The following is a 20,352-nucleotide window of genomic DNA, read 5'->3' as shown; positions in this document are numbered from 1 at the left end:
AGATCAAAAACCACAAAACCTGTTCACTGTTTAAATACTCCACTGTCTGTAAGTTGTCAATTCAATCCATAATAAGTCAAAAAATAAATGTACTCTGGTATTCACTCAGTTTAGACATTCAGGTAGTGCATTCTATTGAATAACTATACTAACCATGTTGTGGGATGACTGACTACCTTTGAGTTCTGTACAATGTCTGACCGACTTAGTTTTGGGGGATAAACTATTGCTTGAAACTGTTCAGGTTGTTCATTGACTCAACTGTTTTCCTCTGTAGCTGACATCAGTCTAGCGGAGTGGGGCCGCAAGGCAATCGACATAGCAGAGAATGAGATGCCCGGCCTGATGAAGATGAGGGAGATGTATGGCCAGTCCAAGCCCCTGAAGGGAGCTCGCATCGCAGGCTGCCTCCATATGACCCTGCAGACCGCTGTGCTCATCGAGACCCTCACCGCCCTGGGCGCTGAGGTTAGAGAACCTGTCCCATGCAACCTACTCCCTACCCAGGGTTAACCATGCACGTTCCTGCACAGTGCTTGAACACAGGCTTCTGTCAAACTTGGACTGTGAACAGTTGATACATATGTGAACAGGTCTATATATTTCATATTGTGAAATATTGAGAGGGACTGGTCAGGAAGTCATGATTAGTGTCTAGGTTCTGACTAAATTTTTAACTCCAGCCCAAAAAGTTGATTTGGAAATGTCGTATCAGTTTTGAACCACATTTTTAAACATTGCGTCAAGGCAATCAAAACTGATTTAAAATATGAGTCTAAACCCTTGGCAAGACTGAACTGAACTGTTACTAGACATGAGCCTTTTAGTGCAATCAGCTTCTTTGTTACTACACTGTTGAAAAAGTTATGGGAACACTTAAATCACAGAGTTTCAATGAACAAAATATATTAAGGATCAAAGTCTTCACTGTACATTGTGTAATTTGTTTAACAAAATGATGTAACAATGGTAAATGAAAACCAAAATCATCAACCGATTTGAGGGCTGGATTTAAACTCACACAATCAAAGTAAACAATTGAAATCATAGGCTGTTCCAATTTGTGTGAATTTCCTCACGGAAACTCGTATGACTCAGAAGTGTGTATGGCCCCCACGTGCCTGTATGCACTCCTGACAATGTCTGGGTATGATCCTGATTAGACAGCAGATGGTGTCCTGGGGGATCTCCTCCAGGTCTGGGGAACGTGAGGGCCAGTCATTGGCATCAATGCCTTTGTCATCCAGGAACTGCCAACACACTCTGGCCACATGAGGCTGGACATTGTCCTGCAGCGGGATGAACCCAGGGCCCACTGCACCAGCGTAAGATATGACAAGAGGTCTGAGGATTTCATCCTGGTACCTTACAGTAGTCAGAGTACCATTGGCTGGCAAGTGGAGTTCTGTGCGCCCTTTCAAGGATATGCCTTCCCAGACCATCACTGACCCAGTAATAAACCGGTCATGCTGGATGATTTTGCAGGAAGCATAACGTTCACCACGGTAACTCCAGACTCTTTCACGTCTGTCACATGCGCCTTGTGAACCTGCTATCACCTGTGACGAGATCGGGGCCTGCCAATTCTGGGCAAATGCCAATTGAGCAGCATAGTGCTGGGCTGTAAGCACATGTCCCACTAGAGGACGTCGGGCCCTCATGCCACTTACATGGAGTCTGTTTCTCCATGCGTGGAGAAACCTACTCCCTCCAGTGTGTCCTAGGTCTTCCCAAGGGTCTCCTCCCGGTGGGACGGGACCGGAACACCTTCCCAGGAAGGCGTTCCGGAGGCATCCGAAACCGATGCCCAAGCCACCTCAGCTGACCCCTCTCGATGTGGAGGAGCAACGGCTCTACTCTGAGCTCCTCCCAGGTGATCAAGCTTCTCACCCTATCTCTAAGGGATCGCCCAGCCACCCTGCGGAGAAGGCTCATTTCGGCCGTCTGTATCCGGGATCTTGTCCTTTCGGTCATGACCCAAGCTCTCACCTATGGTCAACTCTGCATACCCTTAGTTCTTAATACTGTGTATTGCCCCTCTATAGCATCAGTGACAGCATGCAGTCTTTTGTAATAGTTGTCTATGAGGCCCCGAATTCTTGCAGGTGGTATAACTGCCCATTCATCTTGGCAAAATGCCTCCAGGTCATGCAAAGTCTTTGGTCATCTTGCATGAACCACAGGTTTGAGATCTCCCCAGAGTGGCTTGATGATATTAAGGTCAGGAGACTGTGATGGCCTCTCCAGAACCTTCACCTTTTTCTGCTGTAACCACTGGCAGGTCAAGTTAGGGTCATTGTCATGCTAGAAAATCCATGTGCATCCCATGCGCAGCTTTTGTGCAGAATAATGCAAATTGTCTGCCAGTATTTTCTGATAACATACTGCATTCACCTTGGCATCAATTTATACAAGATTCCCTGTGCCTTTAGAGCTCACCCCCAAAACATCAGTGAGCCACCACCATGCTTCACTGGTATTCTGTTCACTATAGGCCTTGTTGACCCCTCCCTAAACATAGCGCTTATGGTTGTGACCATAAAACTCTATTTTGGTCTCGTCACTTCAAATTAGTGTGCCAGAAGCTGTGAGCTGTGTCAAGGTGTTGTCAGGCATGTAACCACGCTTTGTTGCACTACTGCAGTAAAGGATTCTTTCTGGCAACTCGGTCATGCAGCAAATTTTTGTTCAAGTATCGTCGTGTTGTGCTCCTATTGAAACAACCACAGTCTTTTTCCAGAGCAGCCTTTATTTCTCCTGAGGATACCTTTGGGTTTTTCTTTGTATTTATGGCTGAAATCTACCGTAGGGAGAACAATTATTTGATACACTACCGATTTTGCAGGTTTTCCTACTTCCAAAGCATGTAGAGGTCTGTCATTTTTATCATAGGTACACTTCAACTGTGAGAGACATAATTTAAAACGCATCCAGAAATCACATTGTATGATTTTTAAATAATTAATTTGCATTTTAGTGCATGTCATAAGCATTTGATCACCTACCAACCAGTAAGAATTCTGGCTCTCACAGACCTGTTTTTCTTTAAGAAGCCCCCCTGTTCTCCACTCATTACCTGTATTAACTGCACCTGTTTGAACTCGTTACCTGTATAAGAGACACCTGTTCACACACAATCAAATAGATTCCAACCTCTCCACAATGGCCAAGACCAGAGAGCTGTTTAAGGACATCAGGGATAAATTTGTAGACCTGCACAAGGCTGGGATTGGCTACAGGACAATAGGCAAGCAGCTTGGTGAGAAGGCAACAAATGTTGGCGCAATTATTAGAAAGTGGAAGAAGTTCAAGATGGTCAGTCTCCCTTGTTCTGGGGCTCCATGCAAGATCTCACCTCGTGGGACATCAATGATCATGAGGAAGGTGAGGGATCAGCCCAGAACTACATGGCTGGACCTGGTCAATGACCTGAAGAGAGCTGGGACCACAGTCTCAAAGAACCATTAGTAACACACTATGCTGTCATGGATTAAAATTCTGCAGCGCACACAAGGTCCCCCTGCTCAAGCCAGCGCATGTCCAGGCCCGTCTGAAGTTTGCCAATGACCATCTGGATGATCCAGAGGAGGAATGGGAGAAGGTCATGTGGTCTGATGAGACAAATGTATCTTTTTGGTCTAAACTCCACTTGCCGTGTTGTGAGGAAGAAGGATGAGTACAACCCCAAGAACACCATTCCAACCGTGTAGCATGGAGGTGGAAACATTATTCTTTAGGGAAGCTTTTCTGCAAAGGGACAACTGCACCGTATTGAGGGGAGGATGGATGGTGCTGTGTATGGTGAAATCTTGGCCAACAACCTCCTTCCCTCAGTAAAAGCATTGAAGATGGGTCATGGCTGGGTCTTCCAGCATGACAACGACCCGAAACACAGCCAGGGCAACTAAGGAGTGGCTCCGTAAGAAGCATCTCAAGGTCCTGGAGTGACTTGCCAGTCTCCAGACCTGAACCCAATAGAACCTCTTTGGAGGGAGCTGAAAATCCGTATTGCCCAGCAACAGCCCCGAAACCTGAAGGATCTGGTTGGAGGAGTGGGCCAAAGTCCCTTCTGCAGTGTGTGCAAACCTGGTCAAGAACTACAGGAAACGTATGATCTCTGTTATTGCAAACAAAGTTTTCTGTACAAAATATGATGTTCTGCTTTTCTGATGTATCAAATACTTATGTCTTGCTATAAAATGCAAATTAATTACTTAAATCATACAATGTGATTTTCTGGATTTTAGTTTTTGATTCCGTCACTCAACGTTGTAGAGTACATGCTTTTTAAGTGGGAAAACCTGCAAAATCGGCAGGTTATCAAATGCTTGTTCTCCCCACTGTATCTTGGGCTGCCTGACCTTGGCTTGGTATCAAGAGATCCCTGAATTTTTCCACTTCTTAAGTGATTGAACAGTACTGACTGGCTTTTGCATGGCTTTGGATATCTTTTTATCCATCTTTATAAAGTTCCATTACCTTGTTTCGCAGGTCTTTTCACAGTTCTTTTCTGCTCCCCATTGCTCAGTATTTAGCCTGCTCAGTGCATCCACGTGAGAGCCATCATACTCATTGACTATTTACACACAGACACTAATTGCAATTTAAAAAGCTACGGGTGTGGGAAATTCACCTTCTAATTGCCATCTTCACCTGTGTCACCTTGTGTCTGTAACAAGGCCAAACATCCAAGGGTATGTAAACATTTGATCTGGGCCATTTGAGTCATTTTCTTTTATCATTATGATTTAAAAAGGAGCAAAACAACTAGGATAATAAATGGTTTCATATGATCACTATCCATAAAGACAGGGTTTTTATTTTGCATGATCTGTCATTTTCAAAATCAATGCCAACAATTTCACAGTTTTTGCCAGGGTATGCAGACTTATGAGCACAACTTTAAATGTTGTGCTTTTTCGAATGGTTTGGACTGATTACCACTGACATTCCATGTTTTAAGGCAGTTCTTTTTTTTTTTTTTTTGATGGTCTCAAGCTATCAAACTCAACTCTGGACCTCGAAAGCCAGTCTGTTTTTGTCATTGCAACCCTCTAATCAGGTGGTAATTTAGATCTGGGACACCAGGTGGGTGTAATTAATGATAAGGTGCAACGAAAACCAGCAGGCTTGTAGGTTGAAACTTGAAAGTGTTATTGAATGTCTTGTCATAAATGATAATAGCAGCAGCAGAAGAGAGAAATCCCTCTTGAGTTAGATTAATCTAAAAATCCATAAACAACCTCTGTCCCACTTCTCTTTCATCCCAATGTTTTCCCCGGACACATGGAGTACTCCTCCCCTCTAACTGCTTCAAGGACATCATGGATTTATCAAAGCCATCTGTGACTGTGTGCTCACTTATCAAAATGATCTAAAATGCTTATCTCTATAACGTTGTCCTCTAAATGACAAAAAAGGACTTTGTGAGGGGCTGAGGATGATTGAGAAGTCACTTGTTAACCAAGTATTGTTTTCCATCTTTCTGGTAGGTTCAATGGTCCAGCTGCAACATCTTCTCCACCCAGGACCATGCTGCTGCAGCCATTGCCAAGACCGGTGTTCCAGGTAAAAGTATGACTGTTTTGGGGGGAAAAGTGTTTGGGGCCTGCTGTGTGCCTGGAACTGGTTCAAGCCTGTTCTGCCTTGCACAATGCTGCAAGAGATAAGAGGGACCATAAGTACACAGCCCCTCCATTGGTTGGTAAGGCCCAAGGACAGTTCTTCAGCTACGTAAGCCTTTTCACTCTGAATGGATCAGTATTATGTGATGCGTCACTATTGAACTATGACTCTGGTTTAACCAGAACTGTAGTTTGTCCCCAAACAGGGATAATTGCACAGTCTGGTTTCTTTTCATTTGGGAGCTGGCCCTTATTTCTTGCCCAACATGGATCTAATTTGGATGTATCCCACTGCTGATGTGTCACGTTAAATGCTAGAGGATATTTGCAGCAATCTAGCCCTGATGTATTCTGGGAAAGCTAGAAGACTAGCAGTGTTTAGATCAGTGGAAAGTTGTTTTGCAGACCTCTTCAATGCCTTAAGGCATATATGGATGAGGACAGTTTTAAATCAAATATACACATCAAATTAGACATTCTCTATTGGTTTACTTGAGCAAGTTTCCTGAAAGGAAAATTAAATTTTTTCCTACTCCGATCATGTAACAGTGTTACTTGCCTATTTGTCTACTAATGAAAGTACAAAGATTTGGATGTCTATCATTGTTACTGGTCAAAAGTAAAACCTTTTTTGGGGGGGGAGGTTTATCTGGTATTTTGACAAGTTGCTTTTATTCAAATAAAAAATATTTTTAAATGCCCTTTTGCTAATCATGTTATGATTCCTCTATAACAAGGATCTGAATTTTGTGCATAAGAGAATTCAACATGGGAGCATGCCTGCATGGGAGTTAGCGGACATTCCTCTTGCATAATGGAATGTGCCAATGCAGCCATTTTGTGACACCTCTATCGATAGTAGTAGTTGGATTAGCCAAGGAATTTAATCCTAGGCATATAATCTATAATGTCTTCACTAAAAACCACTTGACCTTGTTTTAACTTGGTACACTGCTGTCCATCTACACAAGACTTTGAAAGCAGAAGTCAACTTTAGATTTTCCCAATGTAATGCCTCCCTTGGGAAAATGGGGTGGTTGACACCCTTGGCTCGCCCTGTTTTAAATTACTTTATTTTTATTTTTATAAACCTCCTGACATTTTACTTTTTTGCCTGTTTATGCTGGTAGTACCCTATTTAATTTGAAGTTATTTATGTATGTAAATGTCTATTAATTAATGCTGTCTGTCTGCAGTTTAACCTCTTAGTCATTAATTTAAAATCCAATGTACTGGACTAGAGCGACACAACTACAACAGTTTATGTGCAACAATACTTTTGCACTGAAATCACTGACCCTGCACTGCAAGGTACACTCTGTATTTAATTAGTAAGTAACCAAAACCCAATGTAGCCGTGATTGTGGCATAAGACGGGAGTCAAATGTAGCTCACTTTGTAGGAGAATTACATTTACAACACCTAGTTGTGGGTTCTTTTCCCACAGGGCCAGTATAAAAACATATACACTCAGTAGTGTTACACATTCTGGACAAGCGTATCTAAATTACCTAAATGTAGTGATCCCAGCAGAAGTGAAGTCAGTATATAACCTTTTGTTATGTATTGCTGAAGCCAGTAAAGTCCAAACGGCAGAATCACTGTTATAAATTAACCATCTTGTCCTGGCTCCCTGTTGCACCTGAAGCTACATTAAGCCCTGATCAGGCCAGATGGCCTCTGATCCATTCATTTCCTTTGCCTCTGGTTCAACCCAAATGGCTTTTCTCTCTCATTGCAGCTCTGCAGATGCTGCAAGTTCCCGTCATTCTTAGCCCAAGGCACCGGCTCTTATCTGATGGCAGTTTTGTCCATTGTCTTTTCGTCATATTCCTTTAATTCCAATTAAACGAAAGTTTGGCATTTGGTGTACTAGTTGTGTAGGCGGTGGAAAATGTAACCACTCTATACTTTGCTGAGGGAGAAAAAGTTGATTTAGTGTAGGAAAAATCTTTGCGATATCTGTATTCGGTCTCCATTTGTTAGTAACGTTAGAAGTTACTATAACACGAGAGCGACTCTGATGCCCCAATTTGTGGATAAAAGAGGAATGATGTAGCGGCTATTTCAAAGCAATACGATGTATTCCAATAAAGCATCAATGTGACAAATCATCACATAATTACATACCAGCAAGTATTGTCGATCCCCTGAAATTGTACAGGGTACGTAATACTAAAACACAGCTGAAGCAGAACACATGCCTGGACATCCTTTAGACCAGAGGGCTTTACAACGATTGAAGTTCAACATGCCCAGGTTTTATTTTCGTTTGCTGGCTTCACCCACATATGCTGTGTCATGACACTGGTGATCAATTTGTTAAATCAACCCATGTTTTCCCAGGCTAGCGATGAGCGCATTCACATAAAAGGGGTGTTATTTGCACCATATGACCAATCTCAAACATGGACAAGTCTAGCAGAGAGTGAGTGTGAGAACTCATGGGGACCAAATGTATAGTAAAACCAGAAAGATTTGGCCTCATTGGGACCTTTTGTCAATCCCCGTGAGACAAACGTCAATTTCTGGCTCAGGTGTTTGGTTTGGGGTCAAACTTCCAATTAATTTCATAGTTAGAATTGCAATTTCTATTTTCTGTTCCCCATGGGGTTAGCTGTACAAACGTGTTTGTGTACTAGAAATGTATACAGTATCTCACAAGTGAGTATACCCCTCACATTTTTGTAAATATTTGAGTATATCTTTTCATGTGACAACACTGAAGAAATGACACTTTGCTACAATGTAAAGTAGTGAGTGTACAGCTTGTATAACAGTGTAAATTTGCTGTCCCTTCAATAGCTCAACACACAGCCATTAATGTCTAAACCACTGGCAACAAAAGTGAGTACAAAGTGAAAATATCAAAATTGGGCCCGACATCACAGAGCTGGTGGATGTGAGAGGCCTTATGAGGTGTGTCAAGGTGTTTTTGGGCATATTATAACCAGGCTTTTTTTTATGGCATTGGTGCAGTAAAGACTTCTTTCTGGCTATGTGACCGTGCAGCTAATTATTGTTCAACTAGTATTGTGCTCCTTGAAACAACTACACTTGTCTTTTTCCAGCGCAGCCTGTATTTCTCCTGAGGTTTACCTGTGGGTTTTTCTTTGTATCCTGAACAATTCTTTTGGCAGTTTTGGCTGAAAAAATTCTTGGTCTACTTGACCATGGCTTGGTATCGAGATCCCTGAGTTTTCCCCTTAAGTGATTGAACAGTACTGACTGGCATTTGTAAGGCTTTGGATATCATCTTATATCTTTTTCCATCTTTATAAAGTTCCATTACCTTGTTACGCAGGTCTTTTGACAGTTATTTTCTGCTCCCCATGGCTCAGTGTTTAGTCTGCACATGAGACCCTTTTCTAAGAGAATCTTCTAAGAATGGTGACACCATTTTCAATTGAGAATTGATTTGTCACTAGGCAGTGCTTTTATGTGTTGATCTGTTATTTCAAATATAACCTTCTCCGGAGCAGGTTATTTGTGCAGTACAAGTTACCATGGTGATCTGACCTGGTAACAAGTGAACCAATGTAGTGTCTCTGATTGATGTTGAATCCTGGGTTGTCAATCAAATTTATTTATAAAGCCCTTTTTACAACAGCAGTTGTCACAAAGTGCTTTACAGAGGCACCTGGCCTTAAACCCCAAGGAGCAAGCAACAGTAGTGTTGAATTTCAGTGGCTAGGAAAAACTCCCGAAGGCCGAATTTTAGGAAGAAACCTAGTGAGGACCCAGGCTCAGTAGGCTGACCAGTCCTCTTTTCTGACTGTGCCGGGTGAACATATTAAGAGTCCAATTCGAATAATAAATACATTTCTCTGGGCTAAATCCAGAGTCTTTGATTCTAGACTGGGTCAAAAGTATGACCAGGTGGACAAGGACAGGGACCACAACGGGCCCCTCAAACCAGGTACTCTGCAGGTGTGGACCAGGACCTCTTCTCCTCCTAAAATGTAATACTGGAGGAGACTGAGAAAAGTTAGAAGTGCATTCCTCATATCCCCCAGCACAATAATATAGCAGCGTAACACCTTGGAACTGAGATGGGGGGGGTCCGGCGACACTGTGGCCCTACCCGGGGGAGGCCTCAGACAGGGCCCAACAAGCAGGAAATCAATCTACCCACATTGCCAGGCATCACCCAAAGGGACACCCACCAACCCCCCTGAAGTTAGAGCTAACTCTGAACATCTACTGTCTAGTAGGTTTTCTCTTCAACCCCATTTGTGACTAACCTGATTTAGCTATTCATCCATCTAATTATAAGAATCTGGTGTGTTGAACTGGAGTTAGACAAGCTACTGGACAGTTGATCTCCAGGAACAGTGTTGGGCAGCCCTGCATAACACACTGCCTGCTTACTCAAATCGCTCACTCTGGCGAGTTGTCAGAGTCCTCCCTTGCTTGCACACTGGGGAGGATGCATGTATCACTCACCCATGATCCCTACGATCTCTGAAACGTTCTTCCATGCATTCATTTTTAGAATGTCTCTGTATGAAGCCAGAGATGCATCAAATAATGGGGAAACTGGACACCACACTAATACATTTCTTATCCATGTTTTAAGCTAGCATGTAGAAAAGCCTCCAAGATGCAGAGCACATCTACCCCGCCACTGGTAGTTGCTGAACTCAGTCACTGCCCACTTGCTGGAAATGACCATAAAGTTTAATTTCTCTACTGTCGCTGCAGCTATGAGATTATTTCCTAGCACCGCTTGGCCCCCTGTTGCTGAGATTCGCTTGCTGTTTTTGGAATTGAATGGGAGCATGCCTCTTTGTAGCACTAGCGAGCAGGCAATGTGCACATAAGGTTAGTGTGGGCATTAGAAGCTGTGACTCGCTTACCGGAGGCCCAGTGATTTGCTTTGAAGCTCCATGAATGACCTTTCACTAAACTATATTGAACTAACCAAGGACTTTCCAAGCTCCCCATATAGGGGCATTGGTTTGTCTTCACACTAGCTCCATTCCAGTCTCTGGTTGGGGCCAAGGGAATGCAAATGGCTTCTTTGCCTGTTCACCCTCTCATTCATTACACTGCGTGTGTTGCATTTATTTGGTACAATTGGCTTGAACAAAAATGTATACATTTTAAAATGTACATCAGTTGGTAGTGTCTGTTTTAAAACTTCCTCCAGCATTATGCCTACTCAACCAACACTGGACGTTGCTGCAAAGCAGCTGCTTATCAACCATGATTCTCTCTCTTTGCAGTGTACGCTTGGAAGGGCATGACCGATGAAGAGTATGTGTGGTGCATCGAGCAGACCATCTACTGGAAGGATGGCCAGCCCCTTAACATGATCCTTGACGATGGCGGTGACCTGACCAACATGGTCCACAAGAAGTACCCCAAACTGCTGCCAGGTACAGGACCTAGCTGCCTCTCAACTCTCAAGGCATCTTGGATACTGCAGCTTCATTAACGCCGGTGTCATTAATTGGTGACTCTTCAAAATCTACTTTAGATGTAACAAAAATAAAATGCATATCGTACAATATGAAATGAGGTCTACCTATAGGTCTGCAACTAACAAATATTTTTGATAATCCATTATTAAAAAAAAAAATTTATCATACATTCCGGCATTCACTGCAGGATTTATATTAAAAACACAAGTTACGTTTTTCCAAATCTTGCACTGTATGCCATTAAATAAAACTTCTCTCCAGTTATATTTATTGTTTTAAAATTCATCCATACTTCCTGGATGTGCTAATTAACCAGTAAAATATGTAGCGATTAGGGAGAATTTCCTTAAGTTGCTTTTTCTGAAATACAGAATTCTCAGACTCTACCAATCTTATGATTCATCAGTAAGAGTAATGCTTTTTGTTATCAAGAGCTGCTTGACCTTTAACTAATTCCACATGCATAAGTAGGTCATCGGTTTTGTGGGGCTCAACAATTCAAGATTAATGTCTCACTTCAGAACAACTCACTCCTTAAAGCCAAACTGAAACAAACACTCTGAAAAGCCAACAGAGGCCCCCTTGTTTTAGATGAATATATCGTGCTGAGGCCTCTTCAATCTGTCGTCATTGCTCAAATGTGTTCTCTTAACTGGGCCTGTATCACTGTTATGCTGTGTGAAAAAAGTATTTTAAAGTCTTCAGCGTAAAGTCTAGAATGGAGTACACCTTTCCGATCATAGCCTCCACTAGTTCTATCTTTTTTTTAAATACTGCATCCCATAATTCCAAATCTGTTTTTTTATTATTTATCGACTAGTTGCTGCGGCCCTACCTAACCGTATTGCAATGAGCACTGACCTCCAAAGTGAATGTCATTTTTTTTCCCCATTGAATCCAGATTCTGTTAGTTTTGGAAGTAATGTGTTCAGCCACTGCTTCAATCAGAAGCTAACTCTTAGCTCCAGTTCCAAGCTGGAGGCTAGGTTTCAGTTCCCATGTATACTCCTCACCTGTTTCTCTACCTGTCTCCCTCTGATTGCCACAGAAACTGAAATTATTGCAAAAACTGTAGTGTCCACTCCCCCTTAGAAAAATGAACACCTACAAAATTAGTGCTCAAATCAATTGCTGCATTTAATGTGTGGTCTGTCACTTCGCTATTAAAGCCTGTGGACGCAGGATGAATATTGTGTAGACAGAAAAATATTGCACTGGTAGATTTTAATGAAGCCCAGCCTTAAACATACCGGCAATACTTTTGCATGTTTGTTATTAATGTAATTGCCTGTCAGTCTTGTACTCTAGGTGGCAGCATTACCCAGAGTGGATACTGGGATTTGGGGAACTAAAGTACCTTGGTGTGCAGCCCTAAAACAGTGAAATGTCCCTGTGGGATTAAGTTCCTATGGAATGAATACTTTACTTCGGTTTGGAATTTTAACGACTTACTCCAGCCTTCATAGAACCTAATTTATCACTTGATTCACTTAACAAAGGCCAATTCTCAGTAGGTGTTACAGGTTTCTTCTGACATGTCTATCACAGGGGATTGGGAGTTTGCGTGCCTTTCTTATATTTGCCTCAGTGGCTCATTTTAGTATTCCCAGAAGCAAGGGAGAGGTCTGACATCAGACTAACTCATTGAATTTCACAATATAACAGTATTTAGCTGAAAACATATTTTGACCCTCAAGTATTTGTATAGTATGTTTCTGCATTTATAGCTACTAGGGGGAATGCTTTTGGTGGGATTTAAAATTCTAAGTTTAATGGTATATCACTGCATATTTCATATTTGATTTTTTTAAGGCTGTGGCTCTGATCATTTTCAGGCATTATTTTGGTGCCATCTACTGGTGTTAATTAAACATTTTCAAAACAGGAATCAAGGGTGTGTCTGAGGAGACCACTACCGGTGTGCACAACCTGTACAAGATGTTGAAGAATGGTGAGCTCAAGATCCCAGCCATCAATGTCAATGACTCCGTCACCAAGGTAAACTGCATTGTCTTTCCTTCTAAAGGATCGCACATAGGAATGTCTTTTCTAGGTAGGAACAATCCACCAGGATTTCAAATCTGCTGTCAGTTAGCTTTTCAAACGGGTCAATAAGCCTGCCCTGACTTTCTCAGTCTATCCTGCCACCTGGAGTCCCACAATGTTCTTTGGTTAATTCTAACTTTATAGCCATGGCTTAGCATTTCTGAAGGTCCTGAATGAGACCTCTGCTCTAGACAAAAATAGTCTTAAACCTTTAATTCCTATAAATTGATTGATTTCATAGGTTTGCTAGCCCAGGGATGTAATTTTCCAGTAGCTTTGTCAATGCCCCCACTTTGTGGCCTTATTGCCACTCCAAAATATACCTTTCAGACAGGCTCTTCTATTACAGGTGTTTGTCTTCGGTATGAGTATGCAAGTTGTGATTCATAGAACACGACATCTGCCATAGCTATTTTCAAAGTGTTTCTGGCATGTAGTATCATAGCTAGACTACAAATCTCTTGTAGGTTTATCAACTATGCACATCCACTGCACTGTAGCATGCTGGTAAATGGATTGATGAAAGATTAATCTTTAAAAGCTCAAAGCAGAAATGTTTACCCCAAACTCTACTTAATTCCTATTCTGTGTTTATTCATGCTTTTGTGCTTGCTGCCAGTTACTCTCATCTACCTTTTAGGCCTACAGGTGCTGGTCATAAAATTTAAAATCTTATCAAAAAGTTGATTTATTTCAGTAATTCCATTCAAAAAGTGAGACTTGTATAATTTATACATTCATTCCACACAGACTGATATATTTCAAGTGTTTATTTCTTTAAATTTTGATGATTAAAACTGACAACTAATGAAAACCCCAAATTCAGTATCTCAGAAAATGTGAATATTGTGAAAAGGTTCAATATTGACGAAACCTGGTGCCACACTCTAATCCGCTAATTAACCCAAAACACCAGCAAAGGTTTTTAAATGGTCTTTCAGTCTAGTTCAGTAGGCAACACAATCATGCGGAAGACTGCTGACTTGAAAAAAAGGTCATAGCTAAAGAGGCCCGGCTGTTCACAGAGCTGTGTCCATGCACATTAATAGAGAGGCGAAGGGAAGGAAAAGATGTGGTAGAAAAAAGTGTACAAGCAATAGGGATAACCGCACCCTGGAGAGGATTGTGAAACAAAACCCATTCAAAAACGTGGGGGAGATTCACAAAGAGTGGACTGCAGCTGGAGTCAGTGCTTCAAGAACCACCACGCACAGACGTATGCAAGACATGGGTTTCAGCTGTCGCATTCCTTGTGTCAAGCCACTCTTGAACAAGACACAGCGCCAGAAGCATCTCGCCTGGGCTAAAGACAAAAAGGACTGGACTACTGCTGAGTTATGTTCTTTGATTAAAGTAAATTTAGCATTTCCTTTGGAAAGCACAGAATCCACGTTGCTTGAAGTCCAGTTTAAAGTTTCCACAGTCAGTGATGGTTTGGGGTGCCATGTCATCTGCTGGTGTTGGTCCACTGTGTTTTCTGAGGTCCAAGGTCAACGCAGCCGTCTACCAGGAAGTTTTAGAGCACTTCATGCTTCCTGCTGCTGACCTACTTTATGGAGATGCAGATTTCATTTTCCAACAGGACTTGGCACCTGCACACAGGGCCAAAACTACCAGTACCTGGTTTAAGGACCATGGTATCCCTGTTCTTAATTGGCCAGCATACTCGCCTGACCTTAACCCTATAGAAAATCTATGGGGTATTGTGAAAAGGAAGATGCCAGACCCAACAATGCAGAAGAGCTACTATCAGCAACCTGGGCTCTCATATCATCGACTCCATGCCACGCAGCATTGCTGCAGTAATTCAGGCAAATGGAGCCCCAAGTAAGTACTTTTCATGTTCATACTTTTCAGTTGGCTAGCATTTCTAAAAAAAAAAAAATTGGTCTTAAGTAATTTTTTGGAGATACTGAATTTGGGATTTTCATTAGTTGTCAGTCATCATCGTCATCATCGTCATCATCGTCATCATCGTCATCATCATCATCACAATTAAAATAAATAAACATTTGAAATATATCAGTCTGTGTGTAATGAATGAATATAATATACAAGTTTCACTTTTTGAATGGAATTACTGAAATAAATAAACTTTTTGATGATATTCTAATTTTATGACCAGCATCTGAAATGATATGATCCGGTGTACAAGTTGTTTTTAATAACATCCCATAGGCTTTGTTTGGCCTCCTTAATACCAAAGCAACTACAACGCATTTGGAAAGTATTCAGACCCACTTCACTTTTTCCACTTTTTGTTACTTTGAAGCTTTATGGATTATATGCATTTTTTGCCTTACCAATCTACATCCCATACCTCATAAGGACAAAGCAGAGGCACAGGTTTTTAGAACATTTTGCAAATGTATTTAAAGAATTAAGATTAACCAAAGTTCATAGGCCTTTACGTTTGACATTGAGCTCCGCCTGTTAGATGCGTTTTGGCAAACTGTGCCTTTTATTGTGGGGTGGCTTTCGTCTGGCTTCTCTGCCTTTAAAGGCCTGATCAGGAGTGCTGCCGATGTTGTCCTTCTGGGAGGCTCTCCCATCTCCGCATAGGAACTCTGGAGCTTTGTCTAAGTGACCATTGGGTTCTTTCTCTCTTTGTCTGGGGGCCAGCTCTAACGAGTGTCAACCTCATGTTTTTTTTTTCCTCTGGCATGCACTGTCAGCTGTGGGACCTTTTTGTTTAGAAGGTTTGCCTTTCCAAAAAAAAATGTTTTCCCACAGGTGGACTTGAATCAAGTTGTAGAAACATCTGAAAGAAGGTCTATGGAAAGATGATGCACCAATTCTGTCTTGTTTTTTAATTTGCTAAACATTCTAAACCTGTTTTTGTTTCCTCATTATTTGGTGTTGTGGGTCGATTAGGATATTTTTCCATCAATTTAAGAATGAGACTGTAAAATGACAATGGAGAAAGTTAAGGGGTCTGTATACTGTAAATGTATGCACTGGAACAGAAGCCAGCCAGGTCCCCAAATATCCTGTCTCTGGATATATTGACCCCTACAAATACTTTGCTATATGGCTTAACTGACATGGTTAAATCCATAGGTGGTTTCATGAGGCATCCTTCACCCACGTTGCAAAGTACACCTTTCTAACAATGACCATCCTACCAATCCTTCATTCTTGCATCATAGTCAAGTAGCTGTTAAAAAGCGTTTCAGTAGTCAAATGTACAATACCAGCACAATGGTAGCAACCTTACAAGTCCCTGTAAGTAAATGCCCCCATTACCTTAGCACACTCTTCACCGGCTGCTATTGCCAAAGCAAGCTGTGCTCCAGTAGATATATCACACAGGTCTCTCCTAAAGCCTACACTTCCTTTGGTAATTATTAATTTCAGTTAGCAGTTACCAATGACGGAACCAATTACATAAGATCCTTGCACTTTTGCGCTTTGCACTTTCATAATTTCTTAAAAGAAAAAAAGATGGGCATTAGATTCCATCATCCACAATGGGTGACCGACCAGCATAATTGCATATTCAGTTTTTCCATTGTGCATCTATAATTGATAGTTGTGTAATGTTGCACCTTCTTGAGTTAGCGCTATTTGGTTTTAAAACACTCACTCCTCTCAAAACCATGTCTCTCCCTCTTTTTTACTCTCCAGAGCAAGTTTGACAACTTGTATGGCTGTAGAGAGTCTCTTATTGACGGAATCAAACGGGCAACGGATGTGATGATTGCTGGGAAGGTGGCGGTTGTGGCTGGCTACGGTGATGTTGGCAAGGGCTGCGTTCAGGCGCTCCGTGGGTTTGGTGCCCGTGTCATTGTCACAGAGGTGGACCCTATTAATGCCCTGCAGGCTGCAATGGAAGGTGTTTATTTTGAACATTGTTTTGTTTTTACAACTATGACTTCATTCATTTGCATAATTCCAGGTAGATGAGTAACTTCAGTTTGTAGGTGTGTTTTCGGTTATCCCATCTGCTTAGAAAAGATGATAGGAATTATATTATTAAATGCTGTTTAATTGATAATTTGCTATTAATAAAATGATCTATTTTAATATTAGTCAAAATTTTTCGTTACAGGATACGAAGTCACCACCATGGAGGAGGCTTGCAAGGAGGGGAACATATTTGTGACCACCACTGGCTGTGAGGGCATCCTTTTGGGCAAGTAGGTATTCCTTTGGAGTCAGTTATAGCTGTTGTTTTTAAACCTTTCCTAGGATCTGCAGTTGTTTCATCTAGTCACTGTTAGCCAGCACTAACGTAAGTCATTTAGCTTACTTTGCGAATATTATGATGCCATTTAGACATGGTTTGTAGGTTTGTGCAAAAACATAGGAATATGCTTATGGCCAACTGCTTTCTTTCACGATGATGATTTGATTTCAATAGTTGAATGACACAGTCAGGTCTGTATATGCTGAAGTCCTGTCTATGGTTGTGTAGAATTGCCTGGGACAAACACATACCTGTATAACTGGGAATGATAGAAACATTTCCAAATAATTTTTCAGGAAAAATTCTGCAAATCAATTATTTGCTATTATTTTAATGGGTTTCATGGGTGTGCTGCCACAAATGAGTCGCTTAATCTGAACAATTTGTGGGCACGTGACAAACAAATACGTTTTTAGAGGTAGTAACTTTTTACATACCCAAAGTGCAAGTGCTCTCTGACAACATTAAGCATTCTGGCAGACTGTTGGGAGTGGTTTGAGAACAAATATGCAGAGTACCATGCACATTCCATTCAACTGCTGCTGATCAGAGGTACGCTTGTCGTTCCAGTTACTGTTCATCCATTCTGTGATTTGATGCATCACAGGAAAATGCATTTAGAATCGATTTGACCTTCAACGAATGATCAACGATTTGGTTTATAATATCCAGTCGTAACCCATTAGTTGAGGAAACTTGAAGCTGACCTTCAATTCAGTTTCAAGGGGCAACGCCATTATTCTCTTTGAAGTGCCACTGCAGCAGTATCTATAGCATGTTAATGTACACGCTGGTATTCTCCCCAGACACTTTGAGCACATGAAAGATGATGCCATAGTTTGCAATATTGGCCACTTCGACTGTGAGATCGACATGAACTGGCTCAACGCCAATGCCGCGGAGAAGATCAACATAAAGCCACAGGTGGGTCTGAACACACACACTACGTGCATTATAAGGGCTCTGTATGCTGTGAAATGGTAGCTTAGTGCTTAAAGCATCTGATCAGTAACAAAGGTTGCTAGATCGATTCTTACAGCAGGCAGGGCATTAACCTAATTGCTCCCAGGTTGTAGTTGAGAATGTGTCCAGTCAAACTTACCTGCTTTACAATAAACATAATGGCAAGATTATCATGCAATTGTTTGAGGATTGTACTGAACCGTCTGAAACTGAGGTATTATTTTATTGAAAGTGGCAATTAATCCAATTAATTTAAATGATAATCAAGGCATGTCACGCTAGTTTACAACGCTAGGCCCTACTAATACAGTCAGTATTGTTTCCATCTCGTGTATGGGTTCCAAAATCTTTCTACGTTCTCTGGCCAGGTGGACCGCTATGTCATGAAGAACGGCCGCCACATCATCGTCTTGGCCGAGGGCAGGCTGGTCAATCTAGGCTGCGCCATGGGCCACCCCAGTTTCGTCATGAGCAACTCCTTCACCAACCAGGTGCTCGCCCAGATTGAACTGTGGAAAAACAACAGCAAATACCCCTTGGGAGTATACTTCCTCCCTAAGAAGGTGAGCCACTGAGAAAAGGCCAAAATCGAATTAACTTTTTCTCCTGACATGGGTGTGTGTGTATTACTTGGTTATCCAGGTGCTGGCGCTATTAAGTTATTTTGCACAGTGAAATTGTCTGAACATTTTGTGAAATGATTAATGTTTCAGCGGTAACACTGGACACTGAAGAGCATTAGCTAGAACATTGCCAAACATTGTCACAATATCTCAACCTAATATTTAACCTGTAAAAGTTTGTGTCCGATACAAACCAATTTACACGCAATGATTTCATCTATGGATTAACTTTGGCCTGTAAAGTTAATTTGAAGGACCATGTAAAAATTGTATCCAATGTTAGCATCGGGCAAACGCTGCAGCTTGGGTTAGAGTCCTGCCCAATGTTCTTTCAGGTAGACGTCTCCCGTCTATTTGCACTTTCCTGTGAAATAAAGCATTAATATGCCTGAAAATATTAATTTTAAAGACTAAACAGAATCCTGTGTTCACGTGACCCCCTGTGGTGGTGATTGTATTTTGTACAAAAAATGCTCCATTAACAATACAGCACATCTTCTATTTGCTGTTTGCAGAACAGTGTAACACATACAGGGCCTGAAAATAACACCCACCAAGCGCCAAATGCAGGTAGATTTTATGTTTGGAGGGTAAATCTCAGATGGCTATCCGCCACACTGGCTTGTAAATGGTTTTTACTCAATGCTTCCCTCTTGTAATCAGAGTGGTGCTGCTAAGTTGTGATGCTCCACAACAGAAAAACAATGGTTTTATGACATACTAAATTAATGTTTTAGTATATTAAAATTGTGAAACACAAAATTTGGAATAAACATTTCTAGCCGCTCTCTCCCGTTCAAGAAAATATACTTTTTATAATCATGGCATACCTATTGTGGGAGCTATTGAAATGACGAAGTTCCATCCAATAAACAGTGTGCATTGTTCTCCACCCTCCCACAATCAGGAAGAGCTATTGAAAGTTAGAAGAACGCTGAATTTCCATGCAGTTTGAACGTACCCCCCACCAACACAGTCCCTGAGATTGCTTCCATCTCAGGTTCGGCTCCGATAAACAGCGGTTAATTCTCTGTGGCTCGTTCATTTTATGCTTTGTTAATATATGGTAAAATAAAGACTGCCACATCATATACGCTTGTAATCTCAATGAGACCAGTATTGGTTTGGTTGAATGCTTTGTCAAAGAGCTATTGAGATTTGAAAAACCAAATGTCTGTCCAATGTCCAATCTAAAACTAACTTCACCGCAGTTAGCACGAGCATTAGAGCAGAGCCACAACCTGCACCCAACTTTCAGAGGATCAAGCTAGCGAGTGAGGTCAGAGGAAAGTAACCGGTGCGTCTGTGCACACACGTTTGTGTTGAACTGTCAGTAAGTGGTTGTCACATTGCTATAAAGAGGCTAGCCATCATCTGAGTGACAACCCAAGAGGCTAGCCAGCAAACTGTCACAACCCAATAGCCACAATGGATTAGCGTCATGCAGGCAACATTAGAGATTTGGCAGCAACAATAAGACT

The 20,352-nt window shown here is 41.6% G+C and overlaps 1 protein-coding gene across 1 annotated transcript in view; it reads left to right on the top strand.

The window, feature by feature from the left end:
* The window catches only part of ahcy (adenosylhomocysteinase), a 30,073-nt gene that overhangs the window by 5,719 nt on the left and 4,002 nt on the right, over window positions 1-20,352 (top strand). Inside the window, exons 2-9 of the mRNA XM_010902926.5 lie at window positions 278-468; window positions 5,493-5,568; window positions 10,853-11,005; window positions 12,936-13,048; window positions 16,724-16,931; window positions 17,148-17,235; window positions 18,092-18,209; window positions 18,617-18,811. Coding sequence (XP_010901228.1) covers window positions 278-468; window positions 5,493-5,568; window positions 10,853-11,005; window positions 12,936-13,048; window positions 16,724-16,931; window positions 17,148-17,235; window positions 18,092-18,209; window positions 18,617-18,811 — 1,142 coding nt within the window. The remainder of the gene's footprint in view (window positions 1-277; window positions 469-5,492; window positions 5,569-10,852; window positions 11,006-12,935; window positions 13,049-16,723; window positions 16,932-17,147; window positions 17,236-18,091; window positions 18,210-18,616; window positions 18,812-20,352) is intronic.

The sequence above is a fragment of the Esox lucius genome, chromosome 17 (assembly GCF_011004845.1).
Source record: "Esox lucius isolate fEsoLuc1 chromosome 17, fEsoLuc1.pri, whole genome shotgun sequence".
NCBI classification, from domain to species: domain Eukaryota; kingdom Metazoa; phylum Chordata; class Actinopteri; order Esociformes; family Esocidae; genus Esox; species Esox lucius.
Note: the sequence above shows the minus strand (reverse complement) of the source record. Positions and strands in the feature narration are given on the sequence as shown.